Consider the following 23,649-nt stretch of genomic DNA (forward strand, 5'->3'; position numbering starts at 1 on the left):
ACTACAGGCTCCAGCATGCAAGGCGCACACTGACTCCCCACAGGACTACATTTCCCAACATGCTGGTCGGCACTCTCAGTGTCAGGGGGTCTCACGTTAGAGTCAAGGGATCGGACTGCACTACCCACGAGTAAACTACGAAGGTGACGATTTTTCGAATCACTCTTCGTAGCCCGTAGGATTAACAGCAAGGAGTGTAGGCCTGGGCTGGGCTAGGGGACCGGAGGGCGTGGGCAGGTGGCCTGTCCAACTGAGCCAATAGCGCGGGAGCGGCTCTCCTGCCGCCATGGCAACGGCGGTCATTCCCCCCCCGCCCCCCCGCAGGGACCAGGGCCCCATTGGGTGGAGTCTTTCCAGAAGGCTCCAGAAGGAAGCGGAAGTGGCACGTGGAAGGACCGGTGGAGGCGCCGGTGAGTAAATGCCGCAGATTCTGGAAAGTTCTGATCAGTGCGATAAATAAGGCTGAGGAGTTAAGCCCTCCCCTTTTGGGTCGGTCGCTGGGCGCCAAGCGTGGAGTCAGCCTTTGCAGGTCCGGGAAGTCACTGGAACGGCTAGCGGAGATTCGGCGCCGCCTGCCTCTGGGTGAGCCTTCTGCGAACCACCACTGTCCCCGAGAAGCCGGGGCGCCCGAGTGACAGGGCCGGCCGGACCCTGTGAGAGCCTCGCGCAGCGGCCGGAAGACGCGGACCCAGACCAGAGGCGGAGGCGCACCGCGAGCTAGTCATGTCGGTGGTAGGGCTGGATGTGGGTTCCCAGAGCTGCTATATCGCGGTGGCCCGGGCCGGGGGCATTGAGACCATCGCCAACGAATTCAGCGACCGGTGCACCCCGTAAGTGTAACCTGCAAGGTGCTGGTGGGGGGCGGTCCTAGGCGAGGGGAGAAGCCAGGCGCGGGCTGCGGAGGGGAACTCCAAGTCGGCGGGCTGGCTTCTGAGCGCTAGGCGGATGGATGGCTGGAGGGAGGCTTGGGCTGGGGGCGGGGGAACACCGTTCCTCAAGGGGATCCGAACTCGGTGGCCTGGCCTTCAGGATACCTACCCACGAGCTGGTTAGAGGATGACTCGGGGGGTCTCGGGCGGTCTGCGAGTTGAGCCGCCCTTGATCGTCGCTGGTCGCCGGGCTGCGGCCGAGCCCGAGACTTGGCTCTCGGTCCGGGCGGGCTGTAGTCAGCGCCTTTGGAGGCCGCAGGCGTGCCCCACCCGGCTGCTCCGAGTCGCCCCCAGCGCGTTCCCTCCCTCCAAAAGCCCAGCTGCCGAGCTTTTTCCTCTGTGTAGTGGGTCTCGAAATGAACTGGAAGCTTCCAGAGCCTGTCTGCCAGACAGAGGTGATGTTGTTAGCGACTGTAGAGCGGCTAGATGAGTCTCTTCCTACTGGCTCTCCGGGTTCCTAACGTCTTTGGCTTTAGTGCCTGGGACCTTTGTGGAAGGTGGAAGCGGCCTTTTTTGCTCATTTTATGAAAGCCATTCAAGAGGAATCCTAATTCTTATTCTAATTTACTAATCTCGCCCAGTTTAAATAAAGAAGAGAAAGTAAAAATTGTCTACTTTTGTGATAGAGTGCTAGAGCTTATATGATGGATGTTGACACTGATTTAAATACTGTATTTGACAACAGCATGGGGTGGGCAAAGGGTGGCATTTTAAAAAGCAACCTTTTCAGCGGGCTTATTTTCTGAAGATAACGTGCAAACATGCTTGCATGTACAATGGGGAAAACAACTGCTTACTTCCCAGAGAAATTAACCATAGGTTAATTTATTTTTAATGCCTTAATCTCAAGATAAAAGGAGTAGAATGGAAACATTGAGCTGAAGGCTAAAATGGGCTTGTATCACTGAGAGCAGATGAACATTTATGAAAGTGAATGGAAGATAAGAAAATAAGCAAACACTTAATAGTAGTAGCACCGGGAAGACTCTTACTCCCTGAGCATACCATGATTCTACACATTTGCCTGCTTTTTAGCTGTGCAAAAGGGTTCTGTAATTGGAATGTAGTAAGAAAGAAGACAGCATCTCTGGCTTCCATGCTTAGGTGCAGTTCACATCTTTGTTCTCTTTGATCCCTATGTAATAAGGAAACGGTGTTCAACTGGGAAAATTTGTGTATGTGGCTGTAGTGATCACTCTGAACTGTGAAACTAAGTGGCAGCTGAGTGCAGTGTGAACGTTCTCTTTAATGTTTTTGTTAAAACAGAGGTTTAACTCAATTGCATTAGCTATTATTAATTTCTGTTTACTTAATGTGATTTTCCTTGATATGAGTAAATTTGTTCTACAAGTGTATAGTTATTTGAACTCAGAATCGTTTTCTGTTTTTGAAAGTTATCTACAAGGTCCAGCCTTTGTTTGAATACTTCTGGCCTTTGGGATGCTATTGGAAATTAGGTCTAGGATGTTTGTATTAGAGCATGTTTAAACTTGCCTTAGCCTGGTACTTAAAGTCCTCAGTGTGTTCTCATTTACCATCACTCATCCTGTCCTGGAGTCTGAAACCTAATTCACCTTCGTCCTCCTGACTTTCCCTGTTTGTGCCCTGTGCAGCACAGCATTCCCATTGCTGGAAGGTTGTCTCACAGTCACTGGGTCACTTTTCATGTCTTCAGAGCTGGCTGAATGGCACTCGTCATTCACGCTTCTCCTTCACTGTTTATACTCAATTCTGCTGTAGTGCTTCTCTGCATCATTACTTGGCTTTCTGAAGTAGTCTTCCTACTTCAGAAAGCACCCTCTTTTGTGCTTTTAAACCCCAGAAGCATAACTTAGGCCCACTTTGTGGGTTTACAGAAAAACTTTTGATCTTAGAAGTAGATAGTGTTATTAGTACATCAGTAGAAGTAACAATGATACTTAGATTTGTACAGACTGGTTGGCTGAGAAGTAGAATTACACCATATATTTTATTAATCGTATATCTGGGGCCAAGTTAAAAATATCATTTAACTATTCAAAGTATTTTCAGAGTTAATGAGCACCTCCTAATAAGTACAACCTCCTAATAAGGTTCTTGGGAACCTGAAGAATTTGTACTGGTACTTGAGGTGTTAGGAATGTTCCCTGAACCATGAGCAGAGTTTCATGGGGGTTGCGCTGGGGGGATAGGGCTGCTTTCTAGATTGGATTCTTAGTAGGAGTTAAGTGGACAGGCCCCGACCCCATCTGGGTATTTGGCCAAAGTTTAGACTCCAAAGTTGCCTTACACTCATGCCTCTCCCTGCCATGGGTGGGAAATTCATACTGGATTTTTCTCTCTTGTCAGTCACAAATGTCTGTATTTATTCTTTCTAACTTTTTTTGAAATGTGCTTTATTTTATAGGTCAGTCATATCATTTGGGTCAAAAAACAGAACAATTGGAGTTGCAGCCAAAAATCAGGTATGTTCTTTGAGAGAATTCTAGTCAGTTTTTAAGGGGGAGATTTTAAAGGTAAATTCGGAAGGACATGTAAGAGTATGGAATACCTAAGCTTGTCTGTTGTTGAGTTTTAAAGATACAATGAGAGAGGATATCTTTATGAACCTTTAGATGGTCCTCCCCTTCCTTTCTTGTTCTATTGAATAAGATGTACTTTATTGTCTAATCTGCCAACCTCAATTTTTAATAACTACCTTCTAATTTGTGTAATTTATGTGAAGTTTCTCTGACACTGATTTAAGAATTAGATTCCTTGTAGAAGTCCTGTGTTTAAAAGTATTTTCCTGTTACTTAATAATTAAGGTAGGACTGGGAGAACTTTGTGTCTAGGCCTGTGCTCTTTTATGTGGTAGTTGTTAGCTACGCATGGCTGCTGAGCACTTGAAATGTACCTAGTCTGAATTTACATGTGAAGTGAAAATACACATGAGATTTTGAACACGTAAGCTGAAATAAAGTATCTCATAAGTATTTTATACTGAGTGCATGTTGAAATAATAGTATTTTAGTATTTTTGATATGTTAGGCAAAATAAGCTATTGAAGTTAATTTCACCTGTTACTACTTAATGTGACCAAAAATTTTACATATGTCATTAGCACTTAGGGCTCACTTTATAATTCTTGGATTGGGGGGGGAAATACAGTAAAAAAAAAAATGAAATTCCTTCTGAGAGGCAGTAAGAAGGAGACCGAAAAAATTCTTTTAAGTAAAGAAAATATAGTATTGCTAAATAAAATTCTAAACCCTGGAATATTGTATTTTAGCTAGTTGGAAGAGATGAGACACAGGACAAGAGGTGAAAAACAAGGGACAGAAGAGACATAGGTATGCGCACGCAAAATGACGCACTCAGGAGAGGGGCACTTCTGCAGTTTTGTGGTTACGTGAGGAGAATCAGTTGAGGCTCAGATGTAGCCTGTAGATGGTAGACATTCTTCATCTTAGTTATAGAATCATAAGGAATTTTAGATTATAAATATGCTTAAATTTCATATTGTATGAAAATAAGTACTGCCAAGCTGAATTCTTCCCTTTAGAAAAAGTAGGTCAGAGAAAAAAAGTAATTGAACTGTTTGATATCTTGAGCTGGTAACTTTAGAACTCTGTTTTTAATCTTTTATTTTAATTATTTCTGTATTTGAAATATGGTTCCCTTTGCTGACGTCTTTGGATGAAATAATGCTGTAGAGTGGGACTTTTTAATCCAAAGCCTAATCAAAAATGTATACGTACAATTGAAATTGAAAGCACTGGGTCATTTAGAAAGTTTCGATTTATTCTTGCCTCTTCTGCTTTTTGGTATAATTAGCATTACATGCTATTGGTAGGAAAAGTAGCATTCCATGTATTTTGTGGCCCAAAATGCTTATTCTGGGCATTTAACAATTTATTAGACTGTAATAATGAATTCTTTTTTTAAAAAAATGTAGTTTTGACTGTAGTACTTCTAGATGTCCTTATTTATCCATTCAGTGGGTAGAAAACAAGTTTAGTGGGAAAAAGGAATGAAATAAAGGCTTGTACTTATTGGTGGTTGCTTCAAAGCTTTAGTGATAGTTCCACTCTCTACGAAGTTACCTTGAAGATTTTTGAAATGTGTTTGAGTCAATAGTGACAATACTGCCTCTTATTTCTTACTGCTTCCCTATAGGAAAAGGAGAAAGAATGTAGTCCATTCATTAATGGGTTAATTCAGGGCTCTGGGAAAGTTTCTTGTGTCCCCATGTTTTGAGTTCTACAAATGACTTTTTGTAAAATTGCTATAAATACTAATAGGTGTTGGAATTTAGAAAATAATTTAAAATCTCTAATTTCTTGTGCAGCAAATCACTCATGCAAACAATACAGTGTCAAACTTCAAGAGGTTTCACGGTCGAGCATTCAGTGACCCCTTCATTCAAAAAGAGAAGGAAAACCTAAGCTATGATTTGGTTCCAATGAAAAATGGTGGAGTTGGAATAAAGGTAATAAATATGAGCAGCCTTAGAGTCATCATATAAAGCTAACTAATCTATAGAGAAAGATGGTTAATTCTTAATGAAAATTTAACTGTTACCTCTTAATTAAACAGTATGGTCTTCCCCCCCCCTTTTTTTTACCTAGCTTCTTTTAAATGTAGGTATAGCTTTACATTGCCCTTGGAAATTATTCAAAAGGTATATATAGCTATAACTTGATTTGTGTTTCTTGTAATTTCTTGACGATTGTAAAATTTAGGTTTACTTAGTGGTGTTTAAAAAACCTAAATTGTGTTGTCATGTCAAATAAAACTCTGTTTAGGGCAGCCAAGTTGCATTGTTTTGGAGAGCTGTTTTGTAATACAACCAGAAATCTTTTTTTAAACTCGCAGAGGCATTCCTGTCTTATGATCTACACAAAATAATATTTATCCCAATGATTCAGCTCTTTAGAGTGGAAATTTACTACCTTCTATAATGTTTTGACTAGTATTTAGAGTTGGGAAACTCTGCCCTGTGACCATTTTTTTCTTTTCATCTCTAGGAAAACTATTTCTTCGCTTTCCTTTCCTTTTCTTTCCTTCCTTCTCTTTCTCCTTCTTTCCTAAACAGCTGTGACAGTAGAGACTTTCTGGAAGAGAATATGTAATAATTGGGAGGAAATATTAGCAGGTAGCTTTAAGTACCATTGATTAAAACATTTTCTTTCTGTAAATAGGTAATGTACATGGATGAAGAACACCTCTTTAGTGTGGAACAGATAACAGCCATGCTATTGACTAAGTTAAAGGAAACTGCTGAAAACAACCTTAAGAAACCAGTAACAGATTGTGTTATTTCAGTAAGTAGAATTCAGCAAGGCAGTGTGCTTTAAATTGTCTGCTTTGTGTTACTCTCAAGTGTCCAATGTGTGAAAGCTGTTCTATTACTAGGGATCAAAACTATATGGGACTGTGTTAACATAGTCAGGAGTATTTCAGAGGAGGTTCAGATGGTTTTTTGGGCCAGAAGTCGCAAAGGTTCTTGAAATGCAAATCAAACTCCATGGGTCTTTTTGAAAACGAAGAGGGGATGTTCTAATGGTTGCCATACTGTTAAACAACTTGCGTACATAGGCGGGAGCTTTTCTGAATTCCACCCCTCAAGTTGAGAAGCAATGGCATTAGAAGTTTTAAAATACAACCTATCAATGTTAACAAAACCTAGATTTTCAACCCCAGCCAGTTTACTACCTCCAATAGACAGTTGTTAGGTTATGAGAGAGTATTTGAAATGGATAAAAACCACCTTTATTTGGACACCAAAAAAGGTAGTTTTGAATTGTGTTCTCTCAAATGTCTGGGGTACCCTCTTGATCTGCTCTGCCCCAGGACACACCTGCACACCGCGGTCTTTCATTACCACCTGGGTAGGTGGCCTGCCGGGACTAGTCACAGTCGGTATGGCAGTGTGTGCTAGGATATGGAGGTCCAGAAACGGCTGAAATTTCTCCCCTCCCTCTTATAGATGAGTGTGACTTACCACAGGGATATTTGCCTGTTACTAAGAGTTATTATTTTACTCTGATAAATTGAAAAAATCAAGTTGTAAATTAGTGGTCCTTTTTTTTTCTTTAATTTGATGAAAAAACTGATGAAAACGGTGTTCTGATTTGAAAGGCGAACCAGAGACTCAAGTTGATTCTTGTCTCTCTTTCTGAAGCTTCTACAATTAACTTTGGAAGGAGTGTGTGAGTCCGCTAGACTGAGTTTTCTTTCCCCTAGGTACTTTCTAATCAAATGCTACTATGAATGTATTGTTAGATGCTTTTTTCAAGGTGTATCCTAGTTAAGATGCAGTCCGAGATGTGATTGAAATATTTTAGTTAGAAGGACCAAGTCACTCAACACCATGAGTAACTTTGTCCCTTTGAGCTGTTTTGCTCTTCTTCCTCTTAGGAAAATCAGCAGGCTTTGCTGAGAAAAAAGAGTTCTTATAATCTTAACATGTCTACTGAAATAAAAGATACTGTGCCGTCTAGTAATGCTTGAGCTCAACAAATAGCAAAACTAAAGGGCAATGGCATATGCTTGAATTAGCACTGTGTTATTTAAGTTTTCGTAGTCTTTAATAGCGATAGTTATATTTAATGTTAAATGTTGACTTAGCATTATAACTTCCAGATTTCAATAGAAATTTAAGACATTTGGAAATGGTATTTTATCCTCTTAAATTTAAAGCTTTCTGTTAGATTTGAAAACCTCAATATGCCTTATGAAAACTGGTTGATTTTTATTTTGAATTAAAATTTGATTATAATAAAGAATTACTTTGTATATACTGTAAGTTTAGGGCAATCTTTTCAAAAGTAAGTTAACTGTTAATGTTAAGGAACTTGCTAAAAACTAAGCCTAAAGTTTTATTTCTGTTTTATGACTTAGTTAGGAACCTATCTAGCTGGAATGTTAGGAATTTATTACAAGTGGTTATAAAAAATTATTTATGTATTTTGTTTTTTTAGGTATGTTAAAATTTTTTCTGTCCTCTGTAGGTCCCCTCTTTTTTCACAGATGCTGAGAGACGATCTGTATTAGATGCCGCGCAAATTGTTGGCCTAAACTGCTTAAGACTCATGAATGATATGACAGCTGGTAAGCAGAAACTTGTGTGATGTGACTGTACTGTCAAAACTCTCTGGAGCTAAGACACGTTAGGAGCAAGTACTGAATACTTTCATGTTGATACAGAAATACTATTTTAAAACGTGTTAGATTTGAAAGCAAAAATTCCAGCTTCTCAGATGCTTACGTTTAATGAGAAATGGCACTTTGTCAAATTTATGAATATATTTACATTAGAAAATTTTTTATATATACAGTGTGAAACAAAAGTAAGTTTACAGTTACATGTGCAAAATGGTTTGTTCATGTATTACTGTATTTTTCCTATAAACAACTGTAAACCTACTTTTACCCCACCCTGTATGTATTTTAATTTTTTGAATTAGGTGTGTGGATTTAGTTTTTTTTTTTAATTTTTTACATTTTTATAGTCTTAAGTGTTCCCAAAATCTTATGATTATGGGCTTCACAACTACCTTGACTACAATTACTGATGTAGTTAAAAAAAATGTTCTCCTATAGTTCCTGAATACATGTAGTTAGGCATCAGTCATTAATCTCAGTCAAATACTAAGCTGTATCATTTTCCAGGCGTTGGGTGGTTGAGCAAAGCAGTCGCTGTTACCTTCTCCTAGAGCTTTTATGAGTTTATTATGATTTCAGATGAATAAAAACTCAGTTACAGTTTAATGTCAGCCAAAATAAATTAGGCTTTTAAATATTTCTAATGGATTCTAAGTTTTAAAGTTTCAATAAAACCACGTTCTTGAGTATATATGTTTAGAAATACAGTGGTTTCAAGTGCAGAAAAAGCTAACAGACTCTTTAAGGGAGATCAGTTATTTGTCTTGGATCTAAATATAATTGGTAGGAACTGCAGTTCCTGTAGTTATATATTAAATTCTTAATTTTTTTGGATGAGCAGTCTCCTGGCAGGTTGTGGTTAAAATGTGAGTATTGTGTAGTGAGTCTGACAGCTGTTTGTGATGACATGTCATTGTGTGTCTTCTCTGTTGTGTGTGTTCATACATCAGAAAAGGATAGAGCACTGTGCTAAAGTCAGAAAGGGGGGGAAGTAATCAATACCAAGAAAACTAGTACGATACAGGGTCTAAAAGCAGTGTATTCAGCTTTAATTATTTGAAGTATAGTCAGGTTTCTTACATGTATAATTATATTGTAACAATGAAATTCCTGAGAAAATGTGACTCAAAGAATTGAAACTCACTTTTTTTTTTGTAGTTGCTTTGAACTATGGGATTTATAAGCAGGATCTCCCAAGCCTTGAGGAGAAAGCTCGGATAGTGGTTTTTGTTGATATGGGACACTCAGCTTTTCAGGTGTCTGCCTGTGCCTTTAACAAGGGAAAATTGAAGGTAAAATCATAAATAGGAATTAAGTGACCAAAATCTATTTAAGTGTGTTTTATTTGTCATTACTATAAGCTACTGAGCTTCTTGACTGTGGGCTCCTTGGTAATAAAGAGTGCAGGGGCTTGGTGTGAACAAGGAATTTTTCCCTAAGGCTGATCTTTATAAAGATGATGTTTTGGCATACTTTATATTCTTGCTTAGGCAAGAAAAGCTTTTTCAGGTCATCTTTATGTAATCATTAAAAGTCAAAACTATCTTAAAAGATTTAGTATTTCATTTGGATTTTGTAGTTAACATTTCTCCTGACTTGGATTTCATGTTTATTTTAGGTAGAAGTCTTGAGCTTGTTAGTCTTAAGTTGTTTGAGTAGTAATGTTTAAGATTGTAGTAAAAAATGTGATTGAAAATAACCAGATTATTTGTTGTTTTAACTAAATTAGGTACTGGGAACAGCTTTTGATCCTTTCTTAGGAGGAAAAAATTTTGATGAAAAGTTAGTAGACCATTTTTGTGCAGAATTTAAAACTAAATACAAATTGGATGCAAAATCCAAAATTCGAGCTCTTCTTCGTCTATATCAAGAGTGTGAGAAGTTGAAAAAGCTAATGAGCTCAAACAGCACGGACCTGCCACTGAACATCGAGTGCTTCATGAATGACCAGGATGTGTCAGGAAAGATGAACAGGTGCGTCAGGCCCACAGTTGTGTGCGACCTGCTGGGAAGACTGTGAACAGCCTTAGAATGAGGAGCACTTCTGCTAAGAGGGTATTTAGAAAGAGCTTTGCTAAGCACTGTCATGCTGAAGTCTGTTGGACCTTTTTTTTCCTACTTTTTGGTACTTCTGGGTTAGTAATTGGTGCTTTACCAAATAGTGTATTTACAGAAATATTTTGAAGTCAATGGAAATTTTTTTTAAAGTAACAAGAATTGGATTACATAAAACAGGAGTAAAATGTCAATCTTAATGTAAAAGTGATTCTTTCCCCCACCCCCTTCACCTGTTTCGTAAATTTGTATTTTAAAAAGTTACAAATTACAATACAGTTAAGCCTGGCCCTTGTGGAATCCAGGGTATCTGATAAAAAGAAGGAAATTCATTGGATTGACAAGATTTGTTGTTTAAAAACAAGATATTGTTCAGGTAACTTGTTTGAAGATTTACAAGTGTTCCTCTTACTCACTTACCAAGGGCACAGTTTGAAGAACTCTGTGCTGAACTTCTGCAAAGGATAGAATTTCCTCTTTATTCACTGATGGAACAGACGCAGCTTAAAGTAGAAGATGTGAATGCTGTTGAGATAGTTGGAGGCGCTACACGAATTCCAGCTGTGAAAGAAAAAATTTTCAGATTCTTTGGAAAAGATGTTAGCACAACGCTCAATGCAGATGAAGCAGTTGCCAGAGGCTGTGCACTGCAGGTATGCTTCCTCAGCCCTCCTCCCCCTGCAGCCCTGCCGGACACCGCTTCCCCCTCATTACATGGTGCTGGCGTCAGGTGGTCAGAAAGCCCTGTGCCTGATTAGATAGCTCAGGGGAGTTTCCTTTAAGTCCAAAAGGTTGTGGGGAGATGAGGATCTTCAAATCTGGACAATCCAGGAAATTCAAGAGTAAAGGAACTATGAAGCTAGTGTTTCTCAAACTGGGAGTGAGGAAGTGGCATCATTCTGGGGTGTGGCAGAAATCAGCTGTAACACATGAATTAGCTTTGTGGGGGTGACAGTTGTTACAGGGCACATAGGCAGGACTTGGGATGACAATCTGGTGTAATACAGAATTGATGTGGGGGAGTTTGCAGGGTTAAGGGTATATTAACTGGTTTTAGGAAAGAGCTGCTTCCCCTCCAAATTGATTTTAACCTGTTTTTATCAAGTAAGGCAGCCCAGACACCTGACGTTCCACAAAGCAAAAGCACCAAATCTAGACATTACTGATAAAAAGGAGAATTCGTTTCAGTTTATATTCAGGACAATGTAGTGAAGTAAATTTAGTTTTAACTAAAATTTTAGGTTAACATGCTTGAGTTTTGATCTGGTTAGCAGTTTTTTAGTACAAAGCAAGAGATTCTGTGGACCAAGGTATTTAGACGGACTACCCTTTAAAACGTAAAAAAGGAAGAATATATAGATACTTCTTATTACTGATTATCTGTTGTATCATCCTATCCCATCCTCCAGGTTTTGTTTTTTATTTTCTTTGATAATAGAGTATGCCTCCTTATCGCTAATTTCCCAGAAACCTGGGAAGTTTTTATAGTTGATGTAAAGCAATTCTGGATTTGAATTTAAACCTACCCATTCCATTTGAATTGAGTTTTATGTTTAAAGGTGAGTGAATTATTTATGTGCTGATAATAATTTTTCCTTTCTCTCTATCTTTTTTGAAGTGTGCAATTCTGTCTCCAGCGTTTAAAGTTAGAGAGTTTTCTGTCACGGATGCAGTTTCTTTTCCAATATCTCTTGTGTGGAGCCATGATTCAGAAGACACTGAAGGGTATGTATCAAAAAAGAACTTTCAGATAATGTCTTTTACTATAAAGAAGGAAAGTCACAGCCCTGGCTGGTATAGCTCAGTGGATTGAGCACGGGCCTGCGAACCAAAGGATCGTGGTTTGACTCCCAGTCAGGGCACATGCCTGGGTTGCAGGCCAGTTCCCAGCAGGGGACACATGAGAGGCAACCATACATTGATATTTCTCTCCCTCTCTCCTTCCCTTCCCTTCTAAAAATAATAAATAAATAAATAAATATTAAAAAAAAAAGGAAAGTCACAGATGACTTGAATGGTATTGTATCTGATTAATCTAGCTGGGACTTTTCAAAAACCAAATTTATCAAAGTACTGCTCTCATTTTGGTGATATAAGTGGTGAGATAGACTCGATGAAGGTTTTGTGATGTGCCTATTCTGTTTGTGTAGCACAGTAAGCTTCAGTACTTGATATACTGACCGCCCTTGCTTCCCCAGTGTTCATGAGGTGTTCAGTCGGAACCATGCTGCCCCCTTCTCCAAAGTTCTGACCTTCTTGAGAAGTGGACCTTTTGAGCTGGAAGCTTTCTATTCTGATCCTCAAGGAGTTCCGTATCCAGAAGCAAAAATAGGTAAAGCAATTAAGTATATTTACTCCTGAAGACTTAGAGTTAGTGTACAAATTTGAAACTTTTAGCAGTGCTGAGTGGAACATAATTCTGAGGGAAGGCATTTTCAATTTAGGATAATGGTGATGGAGAAATCTTTGTTTATTGATGAATCAATTGGCCTATAATGATGAAATAGAATTGCTAGTTCTGCTGTTACTTCTATGGATCTATATTTAGGAGCACTTTGATGTATTCCGTATTCGGATGTTATTTATACTTAAGGAATTACCACCTACTCTTAACATCAACCATTCCTCTAGGTGAAACACTACTTACAGAATGTTACTTCCAGCTTAAAACCTGTGTTGGAAACCATTGAGCTACTTCTCAAATGCACCTGTGAATTTTAAAATACATTACATCAGTTTTGATACACTCTTCTTGGAGAGACTTGACACGACAGTCCATCTAGTTTGACACACAGTAACTCTACAAGTCTGTGGTACAGCCTCAGGCATCTGCCTCAGCAGCCATGTTCTTTCCCTGGCTGTAAGTAGAACTTGCCAATATTGCCAGATCTCTTCAGGGCTCACCCTTGCCTATAGCCTTTCATAACGAAATTGTGGAAGCAGTCGGACCTGGTCCTGGCCAATGTTCTGACTACTTACCTTAAATTTTAAAAGTTCTGACAGTTTTTTTTTCCTTTTTTTTTTTTTTCGTTTTGTTGTTGTTGTTGTTTTTATGAATCTATTGGGGAGAAATTATTGAACATAGACTGAAATTTTGACTTAAGATTCTGTGCATAACTTCCCATTGTGCAGAGGATAAAATCAAGCTTTTTAGCATGGTACCAAATTTTTCATATTATCTCCAAACTGACAAAGCTTGCACATACATAAAGAAATTCCTCCCTCCCTCCACCCCACCCCCTCTGTCTCTCTCTCTACCACGTAGTAAATGCTGTTCTTTAAGTGGGTCTTCATGGCAGTTACTTCCCAAACTAGTGAAATGAGAGTTACTGAAGGTCTATTCCAACATCTCTTACTGTCTTGGGAATTACACTCTTGGTGGAGATGGTCACTAACACTTAGTATCTGGTTCTGTAGTTCTTCATGCTCACTGTAAATACCAGCTCAACCCACAGAAGCATGGAAAGTCACGTAACTTGCAGCCGGTCACAGACTGGGTCAGAGTCAGCATCCAACTCCAGCATCCAACTCGTGCTCTGGGACTACTCCATTGTGCATCATAATGTCAGGCTTTGATGAGGGTTTTAGCTCACCTTGCCTATTTAAAATCTAGGAAACTATTTTCATTATTCAGTCAGAAAAAATGATATTACCTGAAAGACCGTGTAGGAATAAAATGCAGCACAGCCTGATAACCATTGGCCCTTCACTTGCTAATGGTTTTTCGCCTTCGTCTAGTTTGTGCTCACCCACATTGGAGAAGAAAGGGGGAGAGGAGGCAGTGGTTACGGTTCATCAGTGTCTTACACGTGGTGGTGGTGTAAGTGTTAAGTAAAAATGGCCACAAGTGTGCCCTTGGCCTTTGGACACTTCATGGCATATTAAGAGATTATGCTTATAAATACACATTAAAAGACTTACCATATTTTGCTGTGTATAATGTGCACTATTTTGCCCAAATTTCTGAGGGAAAATGACAATGTGTGTTGTATATGGGTACTACTAATTTGTAGTTATATAAATGCTTTTAATTATTTTATTTATGCTTATGTATTAAGTGTAACTCTAGAAAGCAATAATGGTACCCATATGCAAAATACACTGAAATACAATAATTGGTTTTGTTTCTAAGTATAAACAAATAAAAAATTGAACTAAAAATTTAGAATGAAAAATTTTTTTCCTGAAAGTTTGGGCCAAAAACATGGGTGCACATTATACATGGCACAGTACAGTAAGTCTTATTCAGTTGGTAGAGAAAATAAGATTTAGGAATAACAGTACTTTCAAGCTTAGTTCTTAGCCTTTGTCATCTTTACAGAGATGTAGATTCAGTTCTAAAATTGATTTATTTTTGTTCAGGGCGCTTCATAGTTCAAAATGTTTCTGCGCAGAAAGATGGAGAAAAATCGAGAGTAAAAGTGAAAGTGCGAGTCAACACCCATGGCATTTTCACCATCTCCACAGCGTCGATGGTGGAGAAAGTGCCTGCGGAGGACAGAGCGATGCCTTCTGTGGAAGCAGACATGGAGGGTCAGAGCCAGAGGCCACCAGAAAACGCAGACACTGAGGTAGGTCTGGGGATGAGCCTTTTTAGTTTGAATTAATAGTTGACTTAATCCTAAGCTGTCAGAGAAGGGTAGGGAAGAGTTAAAATAGGTTTTGTTCAATTTTTATTAAAATTTTAGATAATGACGATAATGAGCAATTGTTCTATAATGTTAATGTACAGCCTAGAGTTTGGTGAATTGTGATTAATCTGTGTAGATTCATTTGAACTGGCATTTGACAATTTCCTTGGAATAGGTAAAGTTCCTTGAGTTATTTTTCTTAAAGACAGACCACATACTGAGAAGTAAAATGTTGACCGATGGTTAAGAAAAAAAGACTATCATAAAAACTGTTTGGTGGAATACATGACACATATTAAAGTTGATTCTGGTTTTTTTTTGAATGTCAGAACTTGCTTTGGTATTTGCTTTTATTTTTATGGTTTTGCTGTATTGTAGGAGGAAGGAAGAGACGTGGCTTTCTAGAGCAGAGAAAGTTGTTACTGCTCATGTTCTTAATTTAGACCTTCTTTAGCGTGAGTGCTAGTATTATGTGGTCAACAGAAGAAACTTTACTTCTGGGTAACAATAAGGAATAGCTTAAATAAAGAGGCAGTCAGTATAGTGTTTTAATTAAGATGTGAGAATAGTAATCAGAGGCCTCTGTTTCTAGAACTGTGAGAAACATTAATGTCTGAGCCTTAGTGTTCTCATCTAGACAGACTTCAGTATAATGAGCAAAATGACCAGGGCCATGGGCTTTCTCATTTGGCTGCAGACACCATTGTTCTAATGCCTGTCGTGTCAGTCTGAGGGACCTTGTGGACGTATCAGGAGTGCCTGGCTTCTGAACACTTCAGTGTCTACCTTGGAGTCTCAAAGCTCTGACAGAAACTATGAGGCTTCAGGATGGGCAGGAAGGATCGGAGTCACTGTCAAGTAGCATATAATCTTCGTGCTGAGGTCTTTTGAGTATAACTACTTGGACTACAAGCAGTGGGGAGAGAGGGGTCTGTGTGTCTGTGAGCTGTCATGATGAGTCCTGAATAACTGGCAGTTGGCTCTTTCATGGAACCGGTAGCTCACTGAAATGGAGGTGCACCCACATGCACGGTGACTCTTGGTGGCATTCGGTTTCAGAAGCTTGTTCTGGGGTAGGCCTGGAGCAAGCCTGTTTCCTTTGCTTTCTGGAGTCACTATATAGGTAAGGCAAGGTGAAAATTTTTTAAAGGAAAGTTATTGTCATTCGCATCAGTCAAAACACCTACTATTTGTATTATTTAACTATATTAACTGCTGTCACTCAAATAATTTTTTATAGATCTAGATTTCTAACAGGTTTTTAGATTCTTTGTGTTCATTTTGCTGTTATCTAGTGTTGTACCCCCACCTGTTAAGATTTCAATAATTGAGCATACTGTCTCTGGTGCCCTGTAATCTTTACATTTATCCAAGTACACCTGCTTTCTACATCCTTTGTGCCTGGGCTTTCATTTCAGAAAAATGTCCAGCAAGACAGCAGTGAAGCTGGAACACAGCCCCAGGTACAAACTGATGGTCAACAGACCTCACAGTCTGCCCCTTCACCTGAACTTACCTCAGAAGAGAACAAAACCCCAGATGCTGACAAAGTGAGTGATGCTTCTAGTTCATTCCATGGACAATGTTGCAACATGTGATCATTAATGATATTAAGTCTGCAGTTTCAAGAGCAAGTACCAAGTTGTCTTACTTAGTTTATGTAGGGTTTTTTATTTTCCTGTTGATTTTCGATGTATTTTTCAACTAATACCAGTTGAAGGTACTCAAGCCCAGCTAAGGGAATTGAATATCCTGCTTTAGACCTGAAGGCTTCTTTTGGTTAACTGTCACTGCAAGAAACAGGAGACATAGCCTTGGTTGCCTTCTCTAATGCCAGAGATACCTGCTAATGTGAGAAGCAAAAATAAATACAGCCCAGGGCTGTGTGATTAGTTGCCACTTGAATTAGTCTAATGGTAAATACATGGGCTACAGGAGTCTGGTACTTTCTTCTCCTCTCACATCACTTGTCAAATTTGAATAAATTAATTAGGATGATCTGGAAATAACTAGACTGCATTTCAAAGTAATTGTTCTTTTGCCCTGCTTCCATAGTATATGTGAAGCTAAATTAAATAGTTGTGTTGTGTCCCTTTAATGTTGGTTTCTGATTAAACCTTTAAAAATGTATAGTTGTATGGATGTTAGGAAGTTTCTCTTGTCTCCAGATCATTCGGTGCTTTGCAGAAGTTCATTCCTTTGGCAAGTTGCATGTAAATTAATAACCTTTCACTAATGGTTTTGTTTTCTCACTGTGAGGGTAGAATTCTTTCCTCTAGACATTTTACAGTTGGTGGAAGTTTCCAGTTTTTAATGTCCCTGTGTCCTAGTTCTTCTGTGGGGGTCCTGGTGTGAGCCGCAGGTCCTGGTTCTGGTCTCTGAAAGCCTTCCTGCTGGAGTTAATGGTGCCCGTGGAGCTGGCGCTGCTTCCTTCATAGTAACAGCTCCTTGATTTCATCATCACTCCCCTCGCTTACTGAGCATTAACTGGTGGTGCCTGTGATATCAGTACCTGTCTGGAACATGCCATTGGTGGCACCTCATGCTCTTAGCTGTAGGGGGAGCACCAGCATCAGGCCTTTTGGAACATTTCTCACACACCCGTATGGAGGGCTCCTTATCCATGCCACGTCAGATGCCTTATGTTGACACATTGGTTTTGTCAGCAGTTGGTGTAATGTTGTACAGATAGTTTTATCCCAACTTAACTGCCAGGCGCAGACTGTCATCCATTTGTTTCCCAAATATCTGTTGCTCTTCAGTGTTTTTGCTAAGTGTAGATGTGATCTGATCCATTTGTCTTTCTTGTAATTCATGCCTCTGGAACATGCACAATGTATTGGAGTGTTTTCCTGTGCACCAGAGGGAGGAACACAGAGTGCAGGCACATGGACTGGGTCATTGCTAGTGACACAGCTTATAGTTGTTGAGAGATGTGGGGTTTCTGAGGAGCACTGAAGTAGCAGTCTGGGGCACGAGTTCTTGTCCCATCTCTGTCATTTTCGGCAAACCACTGAACCTTTCTGAGTCCCAGTTTTTTCCTCTGAAGTGCCTAGAATTTTAACATTCTTTATAGCTCCCCCCAAATTAATCATTGGTGGTGCTTGCTGTGACCTGTGGGCTCATCTCTTCCTACTTTACCAAACCAGCTGGCCAGGGTGCATGTGATATACCCCCTGGTTATCTTCTGCTCTGTTTCCTACATTGTGTTCTTCATTGCCTGTGCGAGTGGGAACCTGGAGAAATGGAAGTAAACAGAAAAGGCTTGGACAGTTAAAGGCTGTGGGAGATGCTTGCTTCTTTAGTTCTATTTTACATATTTTGAAAAACCCACTATAAATTGTCAGCATTCACTGCATCGTTCTATTTGCTATTTTAAGACTTTTATGAGAAGTGAAAAGACTCGGGGGCAGATAGTAGAAATAAGGACATGTGCGTGTGTGACCTTCAGATTCGGTAGGACATGTTGAAAGGCACTTGTCAATACAGTGCTAATTGTAATTAAGGCAAGTCTAATGCTGATACAGAAGGGCTTAAGCATATATTACAGAGAGAGGCTGACCCTGACATTTCTAGTGTTACGGGTCAGTCTGTCTTGTGGTTATTGCCAATTTCTAGACTGTACTATAAAGATATAAAGATATAAACATGCAGCAATGTAATATTTTTGACTCTTCAGAGTCACATTCATTGTTCATAGGGATGAAAACATAAAGACCAATGGAGAAAAGCTTTAGCAGGAGAGATTAAATTAAGTTCATTGTGAAAATAGAGAAATGTCCTGGTGAATTCTCAAATGGGAGAGTGGCATGCTTACATGGCATGACAGTCCTGATTTAAAATGGGTGGGCGGGAGTCAGATGACCTTCTACCCTCTCCCACCTTCATAGTTGTGGGATTTTATACTTATGTCATCAGCAAGTATGATAGAAGAGTTTTGTTTTTCAAGGATTACTTAAGGATTTTTATTTTATTTATTTATTTTTACCGTCTTCCTAAGGCAAACGAAAAGAAAGTTGACCAGCCTCCAGAAGCTAAAAAACCCAAAATCAAGGTGGTGAATGTGGAGCTGCCTGTTGAGGCTAACCTGGTGTGGCAGCTGGGAAGAGACCTGCTTAACATGTACATTGAAACAGAGGTAGGTGCTTCCAGTACGTATTTTGAAATGTCTGTCGTCGTTTGGCCCTGTTACTCATATTTCTAATAGATAAATGGCTATAATCCTTCACTATCCCAAGTTTTATACAGTTTTACAGATAGGATGAAGCCAAAATTAGTGCCTTTTCAGTTTAATTATTTAACAAGTTTTGTTTATGTTTTTTCATCCTTGTGATTGCCGAAGACCTTGTGAAGAAATTGGATGCCCATGTTTTCTAGCACAGAACAGCGGCATGATCGGTACTTCCGGCCGCCCCACATATTTCTGTTCCAACATTGTGTTCTTCTGTGGTCTAGAGTATGTGAAATAACTAAGGCTCAGTTTTTCTGTACTCAGATGGGAACACTGTGTTTATAAATCTAATAATAAATATGTAACTAAGTGGATATAAGTAATTTATTCTTGATTTTCAGATTCGGCAGAGTGGTCGATCATTGTCCATTGGCCAATATCAAATCTCAGTATGAGACAACCATATCACTATATAAAAGAGAACAATATAAAACGGGAATTTTTTTTCTTGGTATTAATTCTCAAATGAGAAAGTTACATAATTTTTATGTAATGTTAGAAAATGAAGAACTTTATAGGGTTTGTTGTAAGAGTTGTATGAGTATAAATTAGTATTGTTAACATTAATACTATTTTTGGTATAATTTGTTACAGAAAACAAAAGTTTGGAATTAATCTTTTTTGTTCCCTCACAGGGTAAGATGATAATGCAGGATAAATTGGAGAAGGAAAGAAATGATGCTAAAAATGCAGTGGAGGAATATGTGTACGAGTTCCGGGACAAGCTGTGTGGACCATATGAAAAATTCATCTGTGAGCAGGTGTGTTTAGAGCCTGGTTTTTGTTCAGATAGAAAGTGTTTAATATCAAACTCAACATTTCAACTTCCACTAGATTATGTAATGAGCTTTTTGGAAACAAACCAACTTGAAATAGAAATTGTATAAACAAAGTCCTAGAGAGAGGCTCCCAGTGATGTGCAGATTCGTTCTGTTCTAGTTTATACCAGTGACTCTTCAGCTTTTAGCATCCAGAGGAAGGAAATTCCAAGTCTATGACAGTCACAGTTATGGGACCTAAAAAGATAAATTAAAAAATCTTTGCTTTCAGAGACCTCAGAAACTTTTTTTTGATGACTTGGTTGCTCTTACTGTTTATTCCCCAAAACTAGTTTATCTAGTCATTCTAAAATTTATCAGCCCCTGTTCCCCTTAGCCCTTGTCTAAGTTCCCAAATCCATAGAATTCTGAGTAAATCCCAGAAGCACAGCTGTGAAAGATGGGACTTAGGACAAAATTGGCTAGAGATCTAGGATAGTTGAAGAATTAATTCTGAAGTTAAAAGAATTTAAACTTGGTCTGTTTTAGTTCTGAGATCCTTGTGATATATTTTAGTTCTTGGCTCTGCCTTAACATTTCTTAGATTGGTTCTTGAGGTAGAGATAACCCCAACCAGGCTAGACCTCCAAGGCTAGAGTAGCAAGACATAGTTAGGTGAAGTGGGCAGGAATGAGTTTGCCATGTGTTCGGTGCTTGAACCATCAGCTTTCTCGTTTCCCTTTGAGTACTCAGAGGTCGTGAAGTGAATAGAACCTAATTGTTTGAAGAGTAGAAAGATAATTTCTCTTTCATATCCACATTTCAATGTGGAAAATGTCCACAATTGGACTTATAAGATACAATAACTGTAAGTAAGAGCGATCTACCAAAAATTCCCAAATGTCCTAGTATGAAGGATAGAGAAGCCAAAGAAAAGCTGTGCATCCCTGTGTGAAATACCGGGCGGGCTGATCGTAGAGTGCATTCTTGCTCCGTGATGCTTTTTAGTGAACTAAGACAGTTCAGTTGATCCGAGTGCTTTCCTAGAAATAAGAGCAAATAACTTGGTATTTAACATTTTTTAAAAATGTATTTTTTTAATTTTATTAGATTCTAGAGAGAGGAAAGGTGGGGGTGGGGCAAGCGAGTAAGAAAAAGAAATACCAGTTTGTTTAACTTATTTATGTGTTCATATTGATTGCTGCTTATGTGTGCCTTGACCGGGTCCCGCAGCCTTGGCGTACCCAGATGATGCTCTGACCAACTGACCAGGGCCGTGTTTAACGTTTCTCACTCACTTTCTGTCATGTTGGTTCTCATGTTTCATGTATAGGACCATCAAAATTTTTTGAGACTACTCACAGAGACGGAGGACTGGCTGTATGAGGAAGGAGAGGACCAAGCAAAACAAGCCTATGTGGACAAATTGGAAGAATTAATGGTAGGCCCTTCTTTCACCTCTGAAAGCAGTGCCTATGTTTTAGACGATAGACTTTTTAAAATATGATTACAATGAATATTAATTTATTCATTTTAGAAAATTGGCACTCCAATTAAAGTTCGATTTCAAGAAGCTGAGGAACGGCCAAAAATGTTTGAAGAACTAGGACAGAGGCTACAGCACTATGTCAAGATAGCAGCTGACTTCAGAAATAATGTAAGTCTTTGTACACCCACAGGAGGTTGCAGGAGCTTTTAATCAGCTAATATTTAAGCTGAGGAACCTTTGTTGGGAACAGATGTTTTTAAACAAGAAATTTGTTTTCGATATTTGAGGCCAGAGGTAGATTTGAATTTCATAAAAAATTTTGTCTAGTTAGTTGTCACTGTTAAATACCTAATTGTACTGAATGACATTGCTTTTTCCATTCAGGATGAGAAATACAACCATATTGATGAGTCTGAAATGAAGAAGGTTGAGAAGTCTGTGAATGAAATGATGGAGTGGATGAATAACGTCATGAATGCCCAGGCTACAAAGAGTCTTGATCAGGATCCAGTTGTACGTTCTCAGGAAATTAAAGCAAAAATAAAGGTGAGTGTGGTCTGTTCATTGTTGTGTTTTCTTTGGGACTCCAGTTATAATCGCTTTAACCCTGAGCATGGCCATTTTTCCTATAAATCTTTTACCTGGTCCTGACTGAAGCTAGATTTCTTGGTTTATTGATAACAAAAAATTAGAAGACTGTATGAGTTTCTGTTAAATTTCCATTTTATTTATTCATTCAGCTCAGCAAATGTGTTTGTCGAGCCCCTACCATGTGCCATTGTACCAGGTGCTAAACTTCCAGTGTACAGAGAAAGTCCCTCCCCTGTAGAAGTCACCTGCCAGAGTGGGGAAGACTTGACAGGAAACACATGTAGCAGTAAATCTGACAATTTACAAAGTGCTGATGGTACAAATAGAGCCAGATGGGTTTAGGAGAATTTGGACAGTGGAGAAAAAGACCTTGCCCAGTGTGTGAGGCTTTGAGGGAAGTTGGGGAAAAACCCGAGGAACTGCTTTCTGTCTGGAAGAATATTCAGACACAGTGCAAGTTAAAGAAACATGAGATGTCGAAGTCAGTGGGCTGCAATGAATTCCAGATCTTTGGTTTTTCTTTGGGCAAATATTCACTTCTCCATCAGGCTTCAGACAATAGTGTTGACAGAGTGTGGTGAATAAATGGAGTTCTTTGAGACATATAATTGAACTTGTAGAAATGTACTGGTTCAAGTATGGAGGAAAGCAATAGAAAATGACCTGGATGGATCTGAGTGGGTCTGATGACTGAATCTGTTTTCCTTTCTAGGAGTTGAATAACACCTGTGAACCTGTCGTAACACAACCCAAACCAAAAATTGAATCACCAAAACTGGAAAGAACTCCAAATGGCCCAAATACTGATAAAAAAGATGATTTAGATCAAGGCAAAAATAATTTTGGTGCTGAACCTTCACATCAGAATGGTGAATGTTATCCTAATGAGAAGAGTTCCATTCACATGGACTTGGACTAGATAACATTAAATTGGCTTTGCCCTTCAACTATTAAAAATTTTGCCATAGTACGTGACTCTACGTAACATACTGAGACTATTTATATTTTCTTTTTTAAGGATGTTTAGAACTTTGTGTAGTATATGAAAGAAGAAAAAGCTTAAGTCTGTAGTCTTTATGATCCTAAAAGGGAAAATTGCCTTGGTAACTTTCAGATTCCTGTGGAATTGTGAATTCATACTAAGCTTCTGTGCAGTATTACCATTTGCATCAGTGAAGATGAAATTGACTTGTCTTTTGAAGAAGCTAAAACAAACTGTACTGCTTGTTCAAGAGGGCTGTGGGTAAAATTTGTTCCTGCCAAGGTAGTTTTCTTGCATCTCGCTCTCCATTTCAGCATGTGTGTGGATGTTTATAAACAAGACAGTCGGATTTCACAAGGGCTTTCTTAAATTCTGTCCAGTAGAAGATGATTTTTTGCTTTGATATTAAAATTTATTGAGTAATGCAAATGCTAGTGAAATGTGTTAGCAGCATGCAGAACAAATCTTTCAGATATCTCTCATTACACAGTGCACTGTTGTGAAGATGTCAAGCAGAAGAAATGTGGGTTCTTTGTGTTACTGGTGTTGTGAAGCCTTTTATGAGCTTTAAAATAAAGTTCATCTTATGGTGTCATTTCTAAATGGTTTTTTCACTGACTTAAAAATGGGGTAGGGGAGAGTGCTATAAACTTACTGAAAAAATGAAGTCACTGTGTGAAAACCAGTTATTTTTTTCTGCTATATATGAGTGGGGCTGCCCCCCAAAATGGAATGTATAAAAAATTGTGTATTCTTAACCCATTTAAACTTCAGGCACCTTCAAAGTGCTGTCTATTTGATGAAATACACCTATTGAGACATTTATTCCACTGCTGAAAACAGTTTTTGTACTTA

At 38.9% G+C, this 23,649-nt stretch overlaps 1 protein-coding gene across 2 annotated transcripts; it reads left to right on the forward strand.

Moving 5' to 3' along the window:
- Positions 1 to 374: 374 nt before the first annotated feature.
- Positions 375 to 23,397, forward strand: HSPH1 (heat shock protein family H (Hsp110) member 1). 2 transcript variants are annotated; one of them, XM_037037090.1, is made up of 18 exons: positions 376 to 830; positions 3,316 to 3,373; positions 5,239 to 5,379; positions 6,092 to 6,214; positions 7,904 to 8,003; positions 9,216 to 9,349; positions 9,787 to 10,031; positions 10,537 to 10,765; positions 11,731 to 11,837; positions 12,311 to 12,444; positions 14,475 to 14,683; positions 16,162 to 16,293; positions 18,744 to 18,881; positions 19,610 to 19,735; positions 21,066 to 21,173; positions 21,270 to 21,389; positions 21,606 to 21,767; positions 22,525 to 23,397. In XM_037037090.1, exons 1-18 carry the CDS (start codon positions 724 to 726, stop codon positions 22,729 to 22,731), a joined length of 2,580 nt encoding a protein of 859 aa, XP_036892985.1. In that variant the 5' UTR covers positions 376 to 723; the 3' UTR covers positions 22,732 to 23,397. The 2 variants fall into 2 exon arrangements, with proteins under 2 accessions (XP_036892986.1, XP_036892985.1); XM_037037091.1 differs by lacking the exon at positions 16,162 to 16,293 and having other exon boundaries at positions 375 to 830.
- The last annotated feature ends 252 nt before the right edge of the window (positions 23,398 to 23,649 follow it).

This window comes from Sturnira hondurensis, unplaced genomic scaffold (genome assembly GCF_014824575.4).
Source record: "Sturnira hondurensis isolate 20B ecotype Veracruz unplaced genomic scaffold, ASM1482457v3 Scaffold0022910, whole genome shotgun sequence".
Lineage (NCBI taxonomy): Eukaryota > Metazoa > Chordata > Mammalia > Chiroptera > Phyllostomidae > Sturnira > Sturnira hondurensis.

What these genes read in the sequence shown, in the direction of transcription:
- HSPH1 (XM_037037090.1), top strand. Translation starts at nt 724, where the DNA reads ATGTCGGTGGTAGGGCTGGATGTGGGTTCCCAGAGCTGCTATATCGCG. An exon ending in GTGTCAGGAAAGATGAACAG is followed by an intron (nt 10,032 to 10,536) that starts GTGCGTCAGGCC and finishes TCACTTACCAAG; the next exon opens with GGCACAGTTTGAAGAACTCT. An exon ending in AAATTAAAGCAAAAATAAAG is followed by an intron (nt 21,768 to 22,524) that starts GTGAGTGTGGTC and finishes TTTCCTTTCTAG; the next exon opens with GAGTTGAATAACACCTGTGA.